Source organism: Chiroxiphia lanceolata, chromosome 5 (assembly GCF_009829145.1).
Source record: "Chiroxiphia lanceolata isolate bChiLan1 chromosome 5, bChiLan1.pri, whole genome shotgun sequence".
NCBI classification, from domain to species: Eukaryota; Metazoa; Chordata; class Aves; order Passeriformes; family Pipridae; genus Chiroxiphia; species Chiroxiphia lanceolata.
In genome coordinates, this window is record NC_045641.1 from 39208091 (window position 1) to 39230621 (window position 22531).

Sequence of the window (22531 nt, forward strand, 5' to 3'; positions counted from 1 at the left end):
CATTTTTAGTTGATAAAACTAAGAATCCCACCACCCTCTTCTTGCAAATGTTTTCATAATCCTTGCTTTCATAACTTGCAATTAAGAAGAAATGTTTTCTCTATTCATCTGCCATTTGATACCCTTTCCAGGAGGTTATGTCTAAGACATTTTATTAGCTTAAAAAAGCTAGAGGGCATTGTCATGGATTGTCTGCTGCTGGAAATACTTGATATTCTCTCTGGATGATATTGATATCAATTCATAATTAATCACTGCTCATATTCCCAAGTTCTATTCCACTCACCATTTTGTTTTCCTCTTGTCAACGGCATCATCTTCGAAGTGATTTTTAAGGCATCTCAATTCAGCTGTTACCTTAATTTGTAAACTTATTTTAATGTTTAATTTAAATGTGTATAAGATGCTATTTTATATAAATTATATAAATTTATATAAATTTTATATAAATATAAATATATTTATATAAATATAAATATAAAATTTATATTACTATTGCAATGTCTTGCACTCCATGCTCATTTTGGCAGGGATATATAAAATACTTGCAGACAAATTGAATTGGCTCAATAGGTCCAAGTTCATAAAAACTAAAAACCTGTGAAGCCCAGTAGCATCCAGTTTCTGCAAGGTTAGCTTTATCGTGATTCTCATGTCTGTCATTATGCTCACCTGTTTGATGTTCCACACAGAATCTGAAAACTTGAGATGTATTGAGGGATAAATTATTTCATATTCAAATCTCAGAAGTTTTAGAAAAAAGGCAGAAGAATGCCAGAAATCTTGCTCTGTTCTATGAGACTGAAGAAAAGTTGTGTACTTTAGCAAGAGGAAGGTGGAGTAAGTGAATTAGTCTCTACTTAACCAGAGAGCTTTTATGTGATAGAATTTTCTGTGACATAGTAAAGAAGTGGGTGAAGCCTAAAACTGAAGTAGGATAACGTTACTATGTATATATACTGGTAGACATTGGTTAATGTGCTAGATGTGCTTTGTAGCGCTCCTGTAGTCCCATAGAAGCCCCCAGTGGCTCCATCTCTGCTTATATGCATGAGTTTCTCTCTGGAGGAGGGCAAGGTTGCAAGGGGTTGAGGTGCATGCAGATCTCTTCTTAGCAGAGTCAGCCTGTGGACAGGATAAATAGGTGGAAACTAGAACTGCTAAGTGTGCCACAAAGTGTATGTGCCCTTCAGACTTCCTCTGACAGGCGTATGCTGAGCAAACACTGTTGAGTAGCATCCCCCAGCATCCAGCAATCCCAATATCCAAGGATGAGAACATCAGCATTGGCATTCTGTGTCTAAAAATTGTTTGTGAAAAACAGCGTAATTCTGCATAAAGTAAGCATTGAGGGTTCTACTAACACCCATGAATTACGTGTGAAAATGTGTGGGTTATGGTTATGTGTAGCTCTTTGAGGACTGGGAAGCCTGAAAATATCATCCCTATGTTCACTGTCAAATGGGGCCACATGAGAACTCTTCCTATCTGCGCAGTGTTGAACTCTCTAAGAATCTCCTGGGTTTGCTGGTGCAGTTGTTGGTGAGATAGGCTGTTTGGATTCAAGATATACTTTCGGTGCTTTGGAGCAGCTCCAGGTGAGCCTTCTACATAAGTGTGACACTGATATATATACAGAAATTTGGCTAAGCATAGAAATATGGTCCCTTCGGAAACTGGGAATTCAATCTGAATTTTGAAAACTAATCCCAGCTCCTTTAATATGAAGGCCACCTTCTTCCTGAAGTGACACCTGTATGGCCCCCTCTGACATCTGTTACCCCCTTTTGTTTAAATTCAGACTGTCACCCTATGCCTATCTGTGGTTCTTCACAGATTTCCCAACTGGCTGCTTTAAGAGCTTTGTGAAAATATGAGGGAATAACAGACTATAATTTTGTCATCTGTTCAGGTTTGATATGTTTAAATGAGTGGAAAAGAGTAGTCTCATTTCCATGAAACATGCTTGCATGCTTAATTTTCATAAATAAAGCGAATAGCCTGAAATCTAGTTAAGTCTGTTTTGGGAAAGGTGCTGTTTGCATGAGAGAGTGGAAAAGGCCTGAGAAAACAGTCAATTGATACAAATTTCTGTTTAAAAATGTAGTCAACTGACTGGTTTCTCACAATATGGGTTGGACAGAGTAAAAAACAGATTTTCCTGTCCTCTGTGGTAGGTAAGGGGTATCTAGGATTTGAAAATGGAGTAGCCTTAAGAGGGTAAAAAATAAAAGTACTTTTCTAAAAGGATGTCAGGTTCACAACATAATATCTATGAAAGTGATCTAAGTAAAATCAGAAAAGACAATGGTAGTAGTTAAAATTTGAACTTCTGAGAGAGGTTTCTTGTGTTTTTAGGTAGGAGAGCTCATATTTTACCTTTGTTACATGGAAAGAACCTGCAAGACATTGTCACAGCTTATGCGTGGATGTTTGGGGGAGAGCTGACTTGAAGAATATGCTCACATATTAGGTAAAGGACTGTATGGAAATGAATGGGGGAAGAAAAAGAGTTTTGCTTCCATTAGCAACTAGTTAAAAATTCGATTTTAATTTCAATAACGGTATTTCTATCTGAAACAGAGAAAGAAATGAGATTTTCCTTCCCCTGACACTGTGCCTGTATTCTAGATTAAGGAATTGAGATCATTAGTTCTTTGGCATGCCTACATCAGGAATATACAAACTTATTTTTATTTGCCAGAGAAATTTTCAATGTAAAACATCAAAACATCTTTTCCTTTTGTAAACACAATGTGCAGCCATGATACAACTGGTAAGCATGATTTATTTTTCATTCTGTCAGCAATACAAATGGAATGCCATAACTCTTGCCTTCTTGTGTACACTTAGTATAGGAATTTCCAGTATCATCTTAAAATTCCCCTCTGCTCTGCAAGTGTCTCCCTTTGCCAGGTGCATTATGAAGGACCTGGTCACACTGGAGATGAGTAGTTACGTTCCTGCTACAATGGGAACTTTCTCTTAGGTGCTTCCTTGGGTCAAGTAAAAGACCCTCTTATCTTGGAGACCTGTTACCTTTTGGAGCAGACTCTGATTTGATTTAATTAAGTCCACACTTGGATTTCTGTTCCCACTGATGAAGGCACAGTTTGGACAACAGAATAGATCAAAGGGCTCCAAATTGCTCTTAATAACTGCCCATAATGTCCACACTTTTATGCAGCCTCCAGCCAGATTGTTTTCCAGAGGGGAAATTTATGAGGACAGTGTAGCTGAGCATGTGCCTGAATGTTACCAAGCTCCCATCAGTTGCATTTCTTCCTTGGAGTTTTTAAGTAGTGGCAGAAGTATCACGCTCCCCATTCCCTGGGAAAATTTTGTTATGGTAATGCACAGCTTATATGTTCTTGGTGTCCCTTCTCACAAGGATTTACTTACCTGTTAATTCTGCATTTCTGAATCCAGCTCTTGTGGTTTGGCAGAACAAAGTCTCATGCAGTTCTTTTTTTCAGGACTGTGGGTAAAATAGCCATTAGAGCCACACTGGTAACCAATACTTCTTTCCACATTCTGTTCTTTCCTACCTTGGAACAGCAGCAGCTCTAGATGAAAGCAGGCAAGTCTGATAGAGCTCCATTATGAAAGGATCTAAGCAGATGCTTATCTGTGAAGGAAATGACACTCCTCAGTATGATGCATACTCAGATTTCCCATTTTCTGATGGTACTTTCAAGTAGACCCATATAATTTTTTACTTAATCAGTTATGCTTTCTGAATTTCCTCACTATATAGGAGATCTACATTCAACTTTAAACCTTCTTGGGATTCCCAGGACCCAGGTACCCAAGGCTGTCATAGCCAACAGCATGTCCTAGCCCTCTGAAGGTGCTTTCTAAACAAATCCTCTCATTTCCTATGTAGGTTCAGAGTTGATCTTTCTCTTGAGAACTAACCCCATTCCCACATCTTTCCCCAGTGACTGTCCTTAGCTGTTACAGGGAGGACTTTCTTGAACATGTTCAGCACATCCAGACACTTTCAATCCACTGTACAGTGTACTATATACAGGATGGCTTCACAGAGTTTGCAATTTGTTTGGCATTCAGTGAGTGTTGAAGTCAACTATCTCAATGAACTCTCCCATATTTCAAACTCTTGAATCGTAGAGGATGAGTGCAGGACAAAATTTTAGAAGCTGACCTTCTGGAATGGAATCTCTCTCTTTGTTTTAGATATCAGCAAATCCATTTTATAAACTTGTGTATGCCTTGCAGGGAGCTCATGGCTTTTTTTTTGTTTTTAATCCTCTGTACCACAGAAATTTAAAAATTCTCTGACTAAAAGCAATACATGTAGATATATCTACAGTGAAAATATACAAATAGGTATGCAATTTGAAGGAATTACAGGAAGTGACATTTTCATTAGTGTAGAAATTGAAGTTTATTTTTTTGTTTGCATAAGAAATTAGCTTGACATAAAGACTAGAGTAAGAATGAAAATGAGACTGTCAGAAATAGAGATGTGTGTGTCCCAAAAGAAAAAAATAAAATGAGGGTATGTCTAAGGATACGTTATGGGAATAATTGTGACTATATGAATGGAGGGAATAATGAAAGAGGACAAAATTCCTGTAAGGACAAGGTTAAAGGTCTTAATGTTAAGGATGGTTGACACTCAAGGATGTAGAGGTTGGAATTCTTGTTTCAAGTTTTGCTGAAAAGACATAATGTTATTAACACAGCCAGTTTGAGTAAGATGAGAGACAAATCATTTTAGCATATAACAGGCAGAGGAGGAATTCCAACTGCTTTTGTGAACAAACCCTAAAATTTCCAAGAACTCAAGAAATTAAAGAGAAAATATAGATGGGATGGCAGCTGGACAGACAAGCAGAGTAACAGTTGCCTTCTTGTGGTAGACCAACCATGTTTCTATTGTGAGAGAAAGAGGAAGCTGAGGAAAGGATGGACAACTGCTGCAAGTGTTAGATCTAGTAGAGAATAAAGAATGGGACACTTCATTCACCCTACCTAAAAGAATGTTATCATCTTGGAAAGGATGAGCGGGAGAAGGCAACCAAGTCATCACTCTTTTGATATGGTTTGATTCTAGTTTGACTTTCTTGAGATCTCTTTATTCTGCACTGAAATGAGCAGTTCTCTTTACATTCAAAACATTGCATTAGAGAAGGTTAAAAGGACCACAAGATTTATAAAAATCTCTCTTCACAGAACAGCTCAGAGTTACTCACTGGCATCAGGCAGCGAGATACATGCTCCCCTGAGTCACTCACATTTGACTGTCTGAAGTCACAAAAGAAAACGCCACAGGAACACATCCTGAGTACTATTTTACTAGGCTGGAAGTACATTGTTTATAAAGTATAAATCATACACTGTTATTAGCCTTTTTATTTATGCTTACAAATCCCTTATGTTATTACTGTGTAGAATACATGAGAATAACTCATCTAGATGTTAATGAAATAATCATGTCATGAAAAGTATGTGTACTGTGATGAATACTTATACAGTCTCCATGAAATCTATTGAATCATTAGGTTATGGCTGAGTTTGCTTGGTTAGGACTGGAATTAGGGTTATGCACATTTTACTTCTGTAGACCAAGATTGCCAAACACTAAAAAATCTTTTTGTTTCCTAAAATCAACAATTTTCCTTCACACCTTCCCCTTTCTCCTCTTCCACTAACCTCTCCCCTCCTCCCTGCAATTTCTTGAAACCCACCTCCCTTCAATCTGTACCTGGAATATGCATTTCCTTCATGCCACTGAGGCATGACCATCTCACCCATCTCTTCTCATCTCTCAATTATGTTTGTCAAGAATGTCATTTGATCAGAAACTTGAGTTAAACTGTATTGGAAGAATATGTAGAGACGAAATATTGCAGTATGCCTGAAGACTGATAGGTGGCATACATTTTGAATATCTATTCTTCGAAGAGATGCAGTTGACGATCTCCCCATTTATCTCATCTAATTAGTTTTTTATCCTCTTCAATTTTTAGTTGGGTTTTTTGGTGGTTTTCCCCCCTCAAAAATGTAATGTGAACATTCCCTGAAGTTTTGGAAATGAGCAAATATATATTTGTGACACACGTGCTTAGACAAAGAGGTGATGAATGAATGACATTGAAACCTCCATTAATTGCAATGCACTGAATAGTCTTAACACAAATATGCACTTAAAATACATACATACAAATTGACTATGACATGCATTTTAGAAAGCACCTGTGGTTATAGACACTAACAGATTTTTCCCAGATAGCAGCAGCGGGATTACTGTAAATATGTGTGCTTCATAATGGTGTATTTTTATCATCTTCTATAGGGAGATTATGCTATAAATATTAGGAATGTCTAGAACATTTAATGGATTTAAAAATAGAGAAGAAAGTGCATGATGTTTAGATGAACAGCAAAAATGCATATTTAAGCTGAACAAGAAAATAAACAATGTATCTGAAGTGGTTTCATTTTACAGTATATCCAAACAAGGCTTTCTGATAGTTTTGAGATTTTATCAGCATTCTAGATTTTTTTTTTCAAATGTCTGATTATTTTGGAACTGTGGCAAAATGCCAGTTCTCTTATAGTTGAGGACTTACTTCTATTTAAAGATTTTTAACCACTCCCGCTTCTGCTTAGACTTGTAATTTTGGGTGCTGTATGTTATTTAAAAAAGGTTCTATTCAGAAAATTGTTCCATGTTTGTGAACCATTGAGTTTGCTCAGAGAGGTAGACTTTTCCCAGAACATTTCTTAACATTGAGTTGGAGTCCCCAGGCCTCTCACTCATCCTTCTTCCTGCCTCTCCATAATCTGCCACTGCTTCTTCTGACAAAGGAAAATTCTGCAGCTTCAGTAACATGCAAGACTCTTGAGAAACAATGTGAGCCTGTGTTTTGGTGTGTAGTGCACACACGTGGACATGGGTCCTTGTAAAGTACCTTGTGTAGTTTTGATTGAACCCTCAATTATTTTTTGACTTTGAAAGGCATCTAAGCCATTCTCTCTAGCTCTCATTTGTGAATGAAAGTTTGTGGGAGCTTCCAAATTCTGGGAAGTGTGTTATCTGGACATCTCTAGATGGCTACTCTTCTACAGATTTGCCAGACCTACTATCTCTGTTCCTTAGGGTGAGTCCAGATTAAGTTTAGAAAAGAGCTACTAGACAGATTTTGAGAATTAAGCATCAACATCTGCAAACAATGAATGAGGGCACACACCAAGTATGAATATCATCAGCTTTTATTTGGTTGGTCTGGGAAATGCAACTACTGGGAAGATGTTTTAATGGAGATACAGGAACTGTGCAACTATCCATAAAATGCTGTCTGTGGTGTAATGTGTAAAGCAGCAGAGGGTGCCAGAAAGCAACAAATTGTGGCTTCTGTTGTAATTAATGGAAAGGAAAGGGATGGTAACTAGCAATGTTAGGATGGAACAGGGTTTATGTTGTGAAGTTATCTAAAGAAGGGAGGAAGGAAGACACACTTCCTGTAATTTTAAGCCCTTACATGTGCTTAAAATTAAAATAAACATTATCCAATAAATAGTCAAGCTTTTGGAGGTATTGTGTAGTACATTATGCCTAGGTGGCAGTGCTTGTCACTGAATCATCTTTTAGCCATTATATATACCTGGTATTTCAAAACTTGGTGTTATAACAAAGACTTTGCAAGGCATGAGGATAATAAAGTAACATAGACTGTCTCAACAATCTAGTCTGTTAATTACAAACTAATGTGGCAACAAAAAGCATCCTGACCTGCTACATTTAAAATTACAATGTTCATTAAAAGGACTTGACAACCTCCCCCTGCTTTTCTGCTAGAAAGTAAAATATCAAAAATTTGGTGCCACAGGAAGTTTGGAATTTTTCAGTGGTATTGCATTACATCCAGAATACAATATAATTACAATGTTAGAAAATTAAGAGAAAGAATGAAAGTAGGTGTATACTGAAACTACTATGATCTGTCCAGATGTATTTTTTCACTCTGCTCTTGATCTTTGCTGGAACAGAAGCTGCCTGTATCTGCTGCAGCTAAGTGCTAGACTGTTTCATGGAAAGAATGCCAAATCCACTTGATTTTACAGGGTCTTTTACATACTCACCATTTTGGAGTTCTTTGACTTTTATGAACTCTAACCCATTTAACCTTGCTATTTTCTTTGCCAGTAGTTATACTCAGAGAATAAACTCCTCTTTGAACACTACTGCAATTCCCTTTCACTTACAGCCTCTCCCTGATGTGCTGTTGCTGGCAAATGTGAATAACACGCAGCAGTGGTCCATCAGGTCATTCCATCTCTGAGAATGGCCATGTGATGTGTGACTTGGCAAGAACAAGTGACCCTGGCAATTTTTTTTCTCCATTTCCCTTCTCTTACACCAATATCTAAACTTACTATGTTAGGGAGTTAGAGGGTACTTCTTTGCCTGTTCTTTCAGTATACATTTATGCACTACTGTTTTGGTCACCGTATATTCCATGCAATGTCAAAATGAAGAATGCTGTGTTTCTCACAAAGTATTTTGTGTCTCCTACAATCATGTGCACAGCCATGGGACCAGGAGTAGAGTTGTCATGGTTTTTTCACTGATTGAGATTACTGCTCTGCCAACCTTCTCCTGCAGTCAAGAGCCCATGGATCTGACCACTCTGAAATGGCATGAGATATCATGAGGCAGCTGAAATTCTGTGTTAGTAAAGATTTTGGCAACATTGAACTGGACTTAAGTACCAATGTTAACTCTAAATGTAAACTCTATTACAGCTGGTAATGGGCAATACTATTAAGGTTCACAAGGGTAAATTGGCTTAAGCTAGCAGTAGAACATGCAAGTTATCACAAAGACTGCTTATTTCAACAGCATTAACTAATCCCTTTTCATGTTAAGGCTTTTGATCGGGTTAATTAAAATATTAACACAAACTTCTTATTTTATTTTTTTATGTAACTTGTCTGTTTAAATCCACTATGACCTGAAACTTAATATACAAATAGTTAGAATACAGTACAACCATTTTTGTTTAAGCAGAAATAAATAGTACAAATATAAATACAGTAATATATTTGGCAGCTTTCTGATGTGCAGGAATTATTTAAAACACTCCTAGTCTGAAGAGTCTGCTGACCATATGATAAACAGATGACCATATGACATAAATCAGAGCTATACTTATTTCCAGTTGAACTTATTTTAAGTTGGCCCAGTGTCTGGATATAAATTAGTCTGGGCAGGGTTCAGTTTCAGAGTCAGTCCAAGGCATTTTTTTATTTGTCAGGACTTGGTTGCATTGTATTCAATCTCACAAACTGGTCACATATTTTTTGCTTTTTTTAATAGTTTATATCAACTTAAAGCATTTATTTACCTATACAGTTCTTAGCAACTCTTTCAGGTGGCATATGGGCCAGCACCAAACTTGCAAAGTCCTTAAAGTTGAATCTGAACAGTCTTCCTGAAATAAAAATGTGTTTGTATTTTAGCTTGTAGCTTTTGGCAGTCTTTAATTCTATAACAATTAGAATGTGTTTCGTGTAGGCTTGTATTGTCAGCTAATTAGAACCTTGTTTGAATTATTCATATCTCTTGATTCTTCAGAGTTTCTTTAGGTTACATTGGGAGTGTACCAATGACATCCTCCTCTGGAGAAAAAATACCACAAGAATTTTCTTTGTCCCTTGGTTTCCACACTTGAGAGCTGAGACCTATTTGTGTTTGAAATAAATAATAGCTCACAAAGTTAGATAGTTATAGTTTTCTGTACTCTAACTGTACACATAACTAGCTAACTGATATCTCAGCCTTGTGGGTTGTTTTGCCTGTCACTCACAGATTTTCTCAGTAATTCCTCCCAATAACAACAAGTTGTTTGTTGTTTGTTTTTTTTTGCTAAAAGCTCTTGCTTAGTTCATGGACAGATCAGCAGTAACACTCCAGAGTAAACATATGTGCAAGGGTGTTTTCACAGTTCTTGTATATATAAGGCTTCTATTGGGATTTTTTGGCATGAACAAATTTGCAAGATTTATATTGTTGCATCATATAAATTAACGTATGTAACGATATGTCCCCCTCTAACGCCCAGTAAATGATTATTTTTTTCAAGTATTACTGGCTGTATTTTGGAACTTGAAAACACTTGGATAACTATTTAAAAAATTGTTTCCTCGTACAGTTTGCACTTCATTGTCTACAACTGGAAGTGAAGTGACAACAAGCAGTAAGTGCTTGTTAAGGCTTCATTTTGTAGACTTGAGCACTTCTAACATTTCTCTTCTCTCTTTGGCTGAGAAATCAATTAAAAAAAATCTAACCCTGGTGAGCCTACGAGCTTAGAAGCATATATCCCACTGCCTTCTGTGGTTCCAGGTGCTTTTGTTTTCCTTGACTGAGAATCTAGACACCGGATCTTGTTAAAACATGAAAAATTCTTCTCATAGTTATGAGAAAGTTGTGAAGAGATAGGCAAGTGTGAAATCTGTTTAGAAGCATGGTGTGAAAACATATAGCATGGCCTAATATTCCTATGTATATTATGCTAAACATGATTTAAAATATGATGTTTGTGTACACTAGCAAAAGTGAAAACTTGAATATGAGTCTATTTATTATCTCTATGGCTTTTAAAGATGTCTGGTTTAATCTGAATAGTTTTAATAACCTATGACATCAATTCATCATCAATTTTTTTGTCTTTTTCTTTAGGGCTTAGATCAATTTGAGTCAGTAATATGAAAATTAAACATAAAGGAAAACCAGTAACTTATGTCATCTCATATATATATCTTTCTAAGGACTTTAAGTTCCAGGCAGAGGAACAGACACATCCTACAGAAATTCTCTGGGCTGTACTTTTTTGCTAATAACAAGTATTTCTTATTACTTTTCTTTTGATGAGCTCAATTGCATTCTAGGGTAATGTGGAAAATATATCTAACTAAAAAAAATCAGAATGTTTATAAAATCAAAAGACCAGAAGGATAGGAGCAAACTGTCAGTGTCTCTCCTTCACAAGCTATAGCAGTAAGACTCCTGGTGTAGTCAAGAGGGAGGGTTCATACAGTACAAAGTATGTCTGGATGGATTCCAATTGCAAAGTTCAAGAGATGAAGTGAAATGCCCCATAGTTTACCTGCTTACTTATTTTTTAAAGGATTCATTCCATCACTGGTTGTAATTGCCCTTATTTCTAAAAGCTGCTTTTTTGAGTAAGCTAAATGAGGTTGCTATGTAGTAAATAGTGGTCAAGGAGAGAACTGGAATGTTTTCAAAGGTTTAGTTAAATCTAGTAAATGAACACTGTTGTAGTCTCTCTTTTGGCCTAATGGAGAGAAACTTCTCTGTTTTTAAGAAGCATGCATTTTCACATTGCCCTCCAATTTTTGGAAGTTTCCAAGTTCCATAAATATTTAGTCATAAATATTTAGACTTTGGTACCTTGCTGACTCAGAAGTGTTGCATAATTAAAAAAAGATTGTAAACAGGCTCACTAAACTGGAGCATTGCTTTAAGAAACACTGTGTTTAAACAGAGTTCTTTTTATCAATGCCTTAAAAAAGGTCTCCCAGGGTAGTATTTATCTTCAATTTTGTGTTCTTAGTATGTGTATAGGACTCTTTCACAGCATTGGTGGCCACAGGCCTGCAGAGATCAGAGCACTGAAGTAGTGAGTTACTTTCAGACACTGGAAGTAACTGGTCTTTTCATCTGTACTGCTGTGAAGTCGTATTTTAGCTTTCTAAGAAATTTCTGCAAGGTATTGAAATACATCCATGGTTTTCTGAATCCAAATCCAGCACTATATTCCAATCAAAATTCGAACACTTTCTTCTAGCAGCACAAAAGCACTTTAGAAATTGCCATTGTTGTATTTTGTGCTTTACAATGTCTGCTGCAGAGACTACTGTATAGAAATGGGGAGAACAAATGCAGACAGGACACAGATGGAAGAATGGGTAAGAAAGGAAGATGGGAAGCAAGATGACACTGTTATATAGATGATCAGAGTAAAATTTTTCATTCTTCTCTTATGTGGTGGGGGTTGGAGGTGTTTGTGGATAGAGCTTTTTTTGGGTTTTATATGAAAATGACCAGCACAGCAGAAATATATGTTTGACCATGTAAAAATTATGATTAGGATCAATTATTTTTATTTTGAATAACTACATTATTCACTAACTTGTTGATGTTTACAAACAAGGAAGGGAAAAAACCCCACAACAACAAAAAATTCACCAAATAAGTTGCATATGCCATTACAGAAATTATCTCATATTCATCCCAAGTTTTCCAAGCACCAAGTCAGGGGCTAGGTGAAAAACCTGCAACATCAATTGTCAGATTTGTGTTCTTGACAGGGCTGACAGTAATTCATGCCAGAAGGGAACCGTATCCCACTGCAGCATTTTCTTAAAAACAATACACACCCCAGCTTGTACGTTGACCTCAGCAGTGACCTCATACATTCTTTTGTCAGTACATATGTCTGTTGAATTCTCCAAGTATTTGAGAAGTTAATTTGTTTTCACATTTCTGGGTTTACTGGTCATATTTTGTGTTTGGAACTGCATGTTGGAAGAATTTGATGTGCATGTTCCCTGATATCTGTTGGAAAAGGAAGTGGAAGGTATTTCAGTTTTGAATAACATCATCATCCTTTCCTCAAAAAGTAGCTAATAATTAAATAACTCCAGCATCATTTCCTAAAAATTTTTGCCTGGGAGGCTTTCTACATACCAGTAGTTATTATCCTCTAAGGTAAAATTCTCCCCAAATACCTCCAGTAAATCAGTTTTTAATTTGCATATACAGTCTCTTATTGCAAAGTCAATGCTTAGCTTGGAACAGTGTTTTGGAATGAATTTACACGGTTCACTGAGAGTTATTTTTATTGAACGCTCCTTAAATTATTCTATTGCAAATAATGAAGAGTTTGCTAGAAAATAGTTGATCCTAATGTGTTTACATGTCAGTGTATTCTGCTTAACCCTCTGAAAATGCATTATAATTTTGATAGAAACCTGGAATGTGACTTGATCTGGGCCACGTGCAACAGGAAGTCAGCAGAATGCACTAAATATCTCCCAGGAGGACTGTTAACACCTGTTTTAACTGGGTGGGTTTTCAGATTTACACCAGGCATGGAGACTTGATATTGCCTTCCAGTGTAGTTGCAAAAAGTTATTACAATAAGCTGCCATGTTAGGAACTTGAGGGAAATAAATTATCGGAAAATAAAGAATGTGATTTTTGAGACTTTTTTTTATTTTCTCATTTTCCCTTTCTTCAAATTTCCCCATTTCTACAAGAGGAACTGAGAGTTCATGGCAAATTTCACTGTTTCAGTAGTTTGTGGCCAAGGGAACCGTACAACATGCAGCCTGCCATACCTGCATTTTCCACAGAGAAAATTTGAAACTAAAGAGCTTACTCAGAAGAGTCACTATAAATTTTGCATTACTCTGGGCCACATTTCTTCCCATTGTATTTACTTTCAGATTTGGAAGAATTTGTGTGTATTCTCTGCTCTTCAAAGTATGCTTATTAAGTAGTAGTAAAAAATATTTTTTTTTATTGTGTAGTAATACTGTGTACAGTTTCTTCACAAGGAATCTTGATGTAAATATACAACTTTCAGACAGTCTTGCTCAATAATAAAAATCTGTAATTATTTTAGCATGAACACGTATATATGTTAACAAACACACTCAACTTTAAATGTGCAAGAGACAAGAAAGCAGATGTCTTGTTTTCGGTTGTGTTAAACTGGTTTAACCTACACAATATTAAAAAAAGTCTGCTTGTTATAGTTCAATTATAATATTTGTAAAATGAACCCATATAAGTCTATTTCACGTTGTTCCTTTTGAAAGTCTTTAACCCTACTCTTAAATTAAAAAAAAAAGTTTTCTGCAGAAGGATCCTCCCTTTTAGAATACCTAGGAATCAGTGATTGTGGATAACATACAGAAATACAGTGTAGTGAAAATGCTACAACAGTTTTGCAAATAAAATGTCATGACAAATTTTCACAGAAAACAAGTACATTGATAACAATGTCAAATGAAATGGAGCACGGGGCATAGAAGGTGTTTCTTATCATGATTGAGGTTACCGATTGGTACTTTACAAATAGTTGAAAGAAATATTACCATATGTTATAAAAATAAATCATAATTGCTTACTTTTTACGGATTAGATACATTTTATCCCACTATGTACAATTATGAAAGCATTAGGGATTTTTTATTTTTTAGTTGTATTACCAGTTGCAGATTTTTCTAAAGAGAACTCTAAAGTGTTCAGGTGTGATGAATATCTGTTTTCAAGTGAAGCACAGGGGATTCCTACTACTGAGTGTTGTTTAAGCGATCATGTAAGAATCACCTGGACTCAAAAACAGTGTTGAATGTGTCACATTTGAAGAATAGATAGGCAGGGGGATAAAGACATTGGACTGGATAATCCATTTTGTTTTAATCAGTATATATTTAGCTTTAATCTGGATGGTACTTTTGATTTCTTCAGTTGAACCTCCTGGGAGTAAGTCAGCTATCAGAAATGGGTGTTTGGGCCCAATACTCAGCCTTAGAGAATCATAGTACATATAAGTAAGTGCAAAGCAATCATGGTAGTAAGTAGAATAATAGTGCATTCAGTTACCACTGAAATGGACAAAGTTCTTGAGTTGTATTTTATTTTTTCTGGAAGGAAGTATTTGACCTGTACCTATTTTATACATAGTGAAAAGACCTGAATGTCCACCTGTCTGTTTTATGAAGCCTAGCTTTGTTAAATAATCTGAAAGCTACAACTGAGGATAAAAACATACCTCACTATAGAACTGCAAGCATTTCCTCTTAATATCTCTATCTGGTAACTTTCTAGCTCTTTGTTTTAGGGAGTGGCAGAACATGAATACAAACTAGTGAAACTGGCTGGGAAGAAAACCCAGAAGAAACAAAGTTACAACATGGAAAATCTGGGTGTTTCCCACGTCACCACTGAGTTGTCAACAAGTCAACAGTGTCTGCAATGGATGAGTCAATTAAGAACAGAAAGTGAAATAAACTTCTCCTTTTCAATTCCTGAGAACAGCTTTAGGCATATCGTGTTGTGAAAGATTATGCATTTGGCCAAAAATAGTCCTTTTAGGCAGTGTTTGCGTGAGAATGAAACATGGACCTATGAGAGTGTACATGGCCAATTCTCATACTACACTCTATTAGACAAGGGAAAATCAGAGTTTAGATCTTTCCACCTGGAAATACTTCCGGTTTCCTCCAGATCATTCTATGTAACTAAATCTACGTGGACAGTTTTGTTCTCTTGTCAGCTCCAACACATGCACCAAAAATGCTTTTATTCACTCATGAAGGCATCTTGATTGCTTGCCTGAACACCTGATTTTTTTAGAGCCTGCAACTGATACCAGGTCACTAGCACTTCACCTAATACAAAACATCTAGAACTCAAAAGCTTTTGAGTCTCCTTCCATGACTGATTCCTGTGACAATCAAAAAAATAGTATCTGCTTTTCCATTTTATAATTTCATTATTTTATGCAGAATGTGAATTGTGAATATTTAGAGTCCAAGTTGCTACCTGTAAGGCCCAAATTTTATTTTTATTTGATTTCGATTGTCCTAGTGCTACAGAACTTGAAAGAGAATGAGCTATGTAACAACATTAAATTATTTTCCTATTTTGCATTCATTTAAATCCACTGACCTCCACAAATTGAGTTAATAATAAAAACCTTGCTGGTAAAATATGTTTTAAATACAGTTATTGTGACACGGACTATCTCATGTCATAATACCAACCTCAAATGAGTACTATTTAATATTTGTATTAAAAATATATAAAAAGGTACTGAATACTGAAGAGTGAGTATATGATTCTCTGGATTTCTGTGGAATACTATTTTCATGAGTGTCCTTAATCAGCCATCAGCAACATTAGAAAATTTCTACAGAGCAAGTCCTTTGCCAAATTTTATCTCAGGCTTTGGGTCAAGAATCAGAATGTTAAAACACACACACAGAGCTATGGAAGATACCACTAAAAGAAGTGCTAACAGAAATTACTCTTTTACTTTTACTGCCAAAAAAATCAAGAGTATTTAAGTGCATATATGTATAGAATCATTCTGTAATGATAACGTGTCATTTTTATAAGGTGTCCCATTCTTCAGGAAGAAAACAGCCCAAAGCAGGCAAATAGCAACTAACTTGTGTATATGGTGTACATGTGTATATGTGTTCTTGTAAACTATATTGACATAAACTTAATAAAAGAGAGTTAGTCAAAGCAACATATTTTTCAGAGTGTCTTACACATGCAGAAAAACATATTGCTGTGTTAGTCTTCTGAGCATCCCACAGTTAAATTTATTTTGGAAGTGAAGAAAGTGTTGTCTCCAGACAGAGGAGATGAAAGCTAATCGTGACAACAGCAAAAATAATTGTAATAAATAGACATATTCTATATATTGAGTTACTGGTGAGTATATCCCACAAATGAACTCTTCCTACAAGTCTGCTAACAGGTGGGTATTAAGTACTACTGTTTATCTACATGCAAGTCCCCCATCTGGCTTAGTGATTTTTTTCTGTCAGTGAAATTTCAAATAGCTTTCAGTCAAAAGCAGATTACCTACAACTACATGATGTAATCTGTGACAGCAGATTTGCAATGTATCTTCTTTGCATGCCACCTAGTGTATTAATGGTATCTGAGTTGTGACATTTCTGCTTATTTGTACATCATCATTTGGACTATAACCCCTTAAATGTGAGTGTAAAAATATCTTGGAGCTCACTAATATTTATGGTGTTAAGTATTTCAGGTGCTTTTTTCATGATGCTGTGGGTATGAATAGTATTAAAAGGATCAGATTTATGAAAGAAGCTTAGTATATTGTAAGCATAACTCAGTAGGCTTAATTTATAAAGCATCAAATGGTGTTATTTACCTGATTGATGCCTACAAATCTTAATTCCTAAATTATCGTCCCCTTAGCTGAGTTCATCTTTACCGACAATGCTGTAGCTACATTTCAGAGTTGGACACATTATTCTTGACTTTAGATAAGGAAGGGATTAGGTTTCAGAATTATGCTTTTGTTACCTCTGAAAAGCAATCTCATGTAGTGTTGATTGACTTTCAGCTGCTTAATTGAATAGCTAAATGGCAAATATCTATATGGCAGTGAAGGTTTATTATATCATTAATTCTTTATCCTATTTATAGTTTTTAAGGTTTTTAATGTGGCAGGTCTGATATTTAACGTGCTGCCCTTCTACTCTTTTCAACCTTTATATAAAATAATTGCCTTGGAACAAAAAAAAAAAATGGGGGTTGACAGTGATGGAGAATGGTTCAAAACCAGTCTGATCTTGGCAACATCTACCTGTACAAGCAAATTTGAGTGACTCTTCTCTGTCTTGTTATGTAAAATTCAGTGTCAATCTGCATATCCCAAATTCTGTACTGTAATGAGCTATATCTTCTGCTATAAAACTTTGTAATTCTGATGATACTATTCACTATAATGTTAAATATAATCTCAGTTATAAAGTAGTTCTTTTTGCAAGCAAAATCCACTTCAAAATTTTGTTTATATGTTAGATGCAAAAGCGTGGTGATATGTAAGACACAAAATTTTTCTGTTGTGTCACACTACAAAATCTTCATCCATTGATATATAAGAAGGTAGAATTGTACATATACAATGCCAGCTCTAGGAGGAGTTTACCCCAGTGTATAATAACCTCATCACTAACTACTTAAATAAACATGGACTTCAGGAATTCATACTACTCTTGACTGAAACAGTACTGAGGAGTAAAGGTTGCTTGAAATCTCTTAGAACTTTTGTAATTGCAAAATCACTCTCATCTGTGAGTAAGTTTGAAGAAAAAGTGTTTGGGGATGCTTGGGTTTGAGTTCAAAGAATGACTATGGTTTGCCAAGGCAAGAAGTAGGTAATTAAAGCAATATTTAGAGACACACTAAAACTTTCAATTGGGACAACTTTAAGGCTAACATATTCTGCAGAGGAAAGAAAGTGAAAACAACCCAAGGATGTATTCATGCATGTCTCATTGAGACCCCCTAACAGTTTCTGAGGGTTGTATAGTAACTGCTGTTATTATCAGAAAACTGCGTGAGTTGTTTTCTGGCATTTTCAGTGTATTGTGTGGTTGTGAGCTGCCACACCAAACTTGCTCAATTCACAAGTCAAAACAAGACTTTATTATAAGGCTAACAGTGCAACTCCAGTCTATTGTCTGAAAGTTGGCCACTGCTATTGCTTCATACACCACCAGCACCAGAAGGGTGACTTTGGACCTGCAGCTTCTGTAATAGGTCTCTTCATGAACTGCGAAGTAAAACAGAATTTGCTTTGTAGTTCTGCAGCATATTGAGTCACTGGTGTTAGTGGTAATTATTAGCTTTGTCTGAGAGTTTAAGAAATTACTTCAAAGACACGTGCTGTAGAAGTAGACACCTAAAGTAACCAGGTGCAATCTCTGTAGGACATTTTTCACCTTAAATGAGTGTGAAGATTTATGTATTAGTCTTACTATTTACTAAATATTCAGTATTGAAGATAGATATTGAGGTGTTTTCACAGCACATTAGGGCTTAAGTGTTCTCCAATAAACTAGGGAGTTTTTATAGCTCCTGAACTACTGCAGAGGGGGCATGCTCATTATCAAAAATGTCTTGGTTAACCTAGAATATGTGCTAGGAAATATTTGGAGACAGATACTACTGGTCTTGGTCTGATTTTTATTTCTTTTTCTCCTTTTATTTTTTTCTCTGTTTGGCTTCCAGTACTACGTTATAGAGCAGAATTTCCCACCTTTGGAAGTAGTTGATACTGCATTATGGTTGATTCAAAAGTTCAAGGAAACACTCAGTTATACAGCTAATATACAAAAAAAAAAAAAATCTTCATTTCTTTTAAATTTTTCAGGACAGGAAATTTTTTTTTTTTATGCAGTTGACATTGTTTACAGTTTGAGTAGAAATATTATCATCATATGCATTATTTTCAGGACTGATGCAGGGGTGTAGTTGGAGGTCAGGGCTGAGCCAGCTCAGCTCCCTTGTTGCTGCCACCAAGAGTGACACCATCTACCTGTCCCTCCTTCCCACCTCCCCTTTACTCTCCCAAACCATGCCTTACTCATGCTGGGACACACCTTCCCCTCTGCTGACTCCTGTGCTTATCTGATTGCATAGCAAACTGGAGTGACTAAAATACATTTGCCTTTTTGTTGGGCAAGTTTTCTGCACAGAGCTCCTGGTGTGCTCAGAGAAGCGCTGAAACCCAGCAAAGGCAGCAGCAGCAGGGCCCCACACCTGGGAGGAAGAAGAGGTGAGGAAGAAGCAGATCTTCCTATTTTAGCTGCAGTCAAGTTGCAACTGATTTAGCTGTGTCACATCTCTATATCTTAACAAAATGACCTAGTTAATGTGGGTTTTTTCGTGCTATAAAACTACACAAACATTTAAGACAGTGACAGAGTTAATGCCTGGGTTTCTGCAATTGCTGTGCTGGGCCAGACCTGTAGTAATCCCATTGATTTTAGGATGGTTATTCCACATTCACAGCTGTGAAAATTGGTGACACTTGCCAAACTGGTTTATAAAAACTTTATGGTAAACCCCAATTTTTTCAGCAACTTTCATCAGTTTAGCTGCAGATTTTGGACTTTTTTTTCCTTCTAATTGATTAAGGAAAGAGATTATTTATCATTCCCTGTAAATATTAACATGTCCTTGAATTCAACATTTGAAAAGACTTTTTAAAAGATGTGTTTACTAATGTTTTGACATTTATTGTCCTTAAAAAGCATATCTAAAAGTTTTGCAGGTATTTATAAATCTATATATACTACTTGTGGATCAAGACAGTCTGTGAACTCATAATATATATTTCTAGGGTCAGTAGTAAAAACAATATTTATATCCTTTCAGCTACTACCATTTTCTGCGAATAATGTCAGAGCTGCAATCATAGAAAGATGACAGTAGTCCTGGGTGAGAAAAGATACTGCCAAGGATTAAGTAACTTTCATTCAAGGAATGAATTTACTCCTTTGTTTTGATGGTTGAAAATTGTCTATATGAGGCATTGTAAAATATACAAACATTCAAATAAAATTACCTGTATGGATTGAGCTACTGCAGGCTTATATTTTTAGTGTTGAATATTCCTTTCTTTATTTTTAATGTTCTCCAATGCAAATATATATTTAAAATATATTCTTAAAATTTTATTGCCTTGATCCTAATTGCCTTGAAAAAATCCATCAACCTTAAAAATGTATGTTATAATCAAATCTGTTGAAACCACTTGACATAGAACCTTTCTGTACATACTTTTTCTGTTTGCATATCAACATATTTTTAGACAAAAGTTGTTAAAAGGTTTTACATTTATAGCTGAGTATTTGCTTTATAGATCAAATGAAGCAAATACTTCATTTGGAGGAAGTATTGGGGAAGGACTGTGGTAATCAGCTGAGAATGCTGACTTGAGAATCTTTTGGAACATTGTCTTCCTCATCTGTTAGAAATAGACATATGAAAGCAGTCAAATTAATTCTCTGATTACTCATTTTAGAGGCAGAAGTTTCATCCTTTTATTGATCTACATTTTCATGTCTAAAATTCTCTGTGGTAACTGTAGATTTCTTCTAAATCACCAACAGAAGTCAGCACCATATTCTTTACTAAGCAAGAACTCTTCCAAGGAGCATAAACATTAAAGAAATTAAAATTATTTAGCATAAGATTTGAAGGAAAAAATTTGGAGAATCAACCACTAATGTGACATCATTTTCACAGAATCCTACATCATCCCAAGAAAGTACCTTTGCTAACACATTTGTTAGAGTTTTTTTGCTTATATTTTTTAGTAAACTCAGTTGCTCCCATCTCCAGACGTATACTCAGTGTCTAATTCTCTATGCATGCTTTCATCACTGCTTCTTTTTAGGGTATAAAATCCAGTTTTATGTTAACTAGGTGGGTTGCTGAGTTGCCAGCATGCCATTCTGGATTGGGCATTTGTGGATTGTTTTTAAGCACTAAAGCGGACAATGAAAGCTTTATATCAGTTCCCCAATTAGCAGTAATCATTCTTGCTAAACTTTGGTAAAGAGCTGTAGTATGCGATGAATGTAAAGTATTCATTCTTTGGCAGTTTCTTTTTTTTTTTCCCCTCTCCCTACATTTCTACATTTTGTAAAATAGTCTTATGCTGCTTGTTATTTCTATTCATATTACAGATTGAGAATGTTGATGTCTGCCTTAGCTTTCTGGCAGCCAGAGGCGTTAATGTCCAAGGTCTTTCTGCAGAAGGTAAGAGAAACAAATCATCAGAACAAATAATAGTATTTTCTTCTGAAAGCTAAATTTCTTAACACAAATTATTTGCACCTAAGTACCAATCTCCAGCTGTCTTGAACAGCATGCAAATTTAGATTAGTGATAGCAAGTGAGAGAGTTTCATTTTAATTTTCCCTTGAAATTGAACCAAGAAATTCAATGTTTATGAAGCTTGAGACGATGTTTTAAATGATACTTTTTCAATAGTATTAATCTTTTCATGTTACTTCCATAATATTAGATAAGCACAGAGTTTCCCAAGCATACATTTTAACTTGTTCATATATGTGATTCAAAACAGCAAACATGGATATGAGAATCTTGCTCAGTTAAGTAAAATCAGGGAAGTCTATTTGTTTTAGCAAATTTATTATTACTAGTAATGCTGTCAGGATGTGTCTGAAAATTATAGTATTCCTTTGATGTGATCTATTAAGAGCGAATGATCTTGCTGCTTCTGTTATTCTGCTGTATTAGTCACCTCTAGTGATTGCCTAATATGGTTACAAATAAATTCATAAATATAATAAATCAAAACCATTACACATATCAGTTGTGTTAATTATTATGTAATATTTGCCTTGCTAATGTGAGACGCAGGTGAATATTTTTCTTGTAAATTAATAACATGTAAGTAAGTCTTTGTCCTGTAAGAAATTAAGCAGTTCTGCAAGGTGCTATGCACCTTCAAAGTCCCTATGACCTCTGTGGCAGCTGAAGGTAACATACTAATGAGATGCAACCCTGTGTTTTTATTTTGCTTGTAGCCCAAATAAAAGCTGAAAGGAAAAAAAAAATCCCAGAGTTGTTAATTTCATTGTAATTCTAGAAGACTCATGGAGAAAAAATCTGGAATGCTAACCACTGTTTGATTTTTTAAATTAAATCAGAATTATCTTTCGCCATCTCCACCTTTCTAGGACTTCAAAAGTGTAACACAGCTGTGATATGTACTATCTATTCACTTTGACTGTCAACTTATGGAACGCTCCTTAAGTGATTCAAGAGAACCTTTGTACATACTGTAGATGTCTTGATACAAGAGAATACTGAAAGTTTGCATATTGTCATTCACCTCAAAGCTGTTTAGAAACTGAATTTTCTAGTGCAGCC

At 35.6% G+C, this 22531-nt stretch overlaps 1 protein-coding gene across 4 annotated transcripts in view; it reads left to right on the forward strand.

Annotated features, from left to right (window-relative positions):
* The window catches only part of NAV3 (neuron navigator 3), a 257821-nt gene that overhangs the window by 75796 nt on the left and 159494 nt on the right, over positions 1 to 22531 (forward strand). For all 4 annotated transcript variants that reach the window (XM_032687747.1, XM_032687746.1, XM_032687749.1 and 1 more), the window contains exon 4: positions 21319 to 21391. In XM_032687747.1, coding sequence (XP_032543638.1) covers positions 21319 to 21391 — 73 coding nt within the window. The remainder of the gene's footprint in view (positions 1 to 21318; positions 21392 to 22531) is intronic.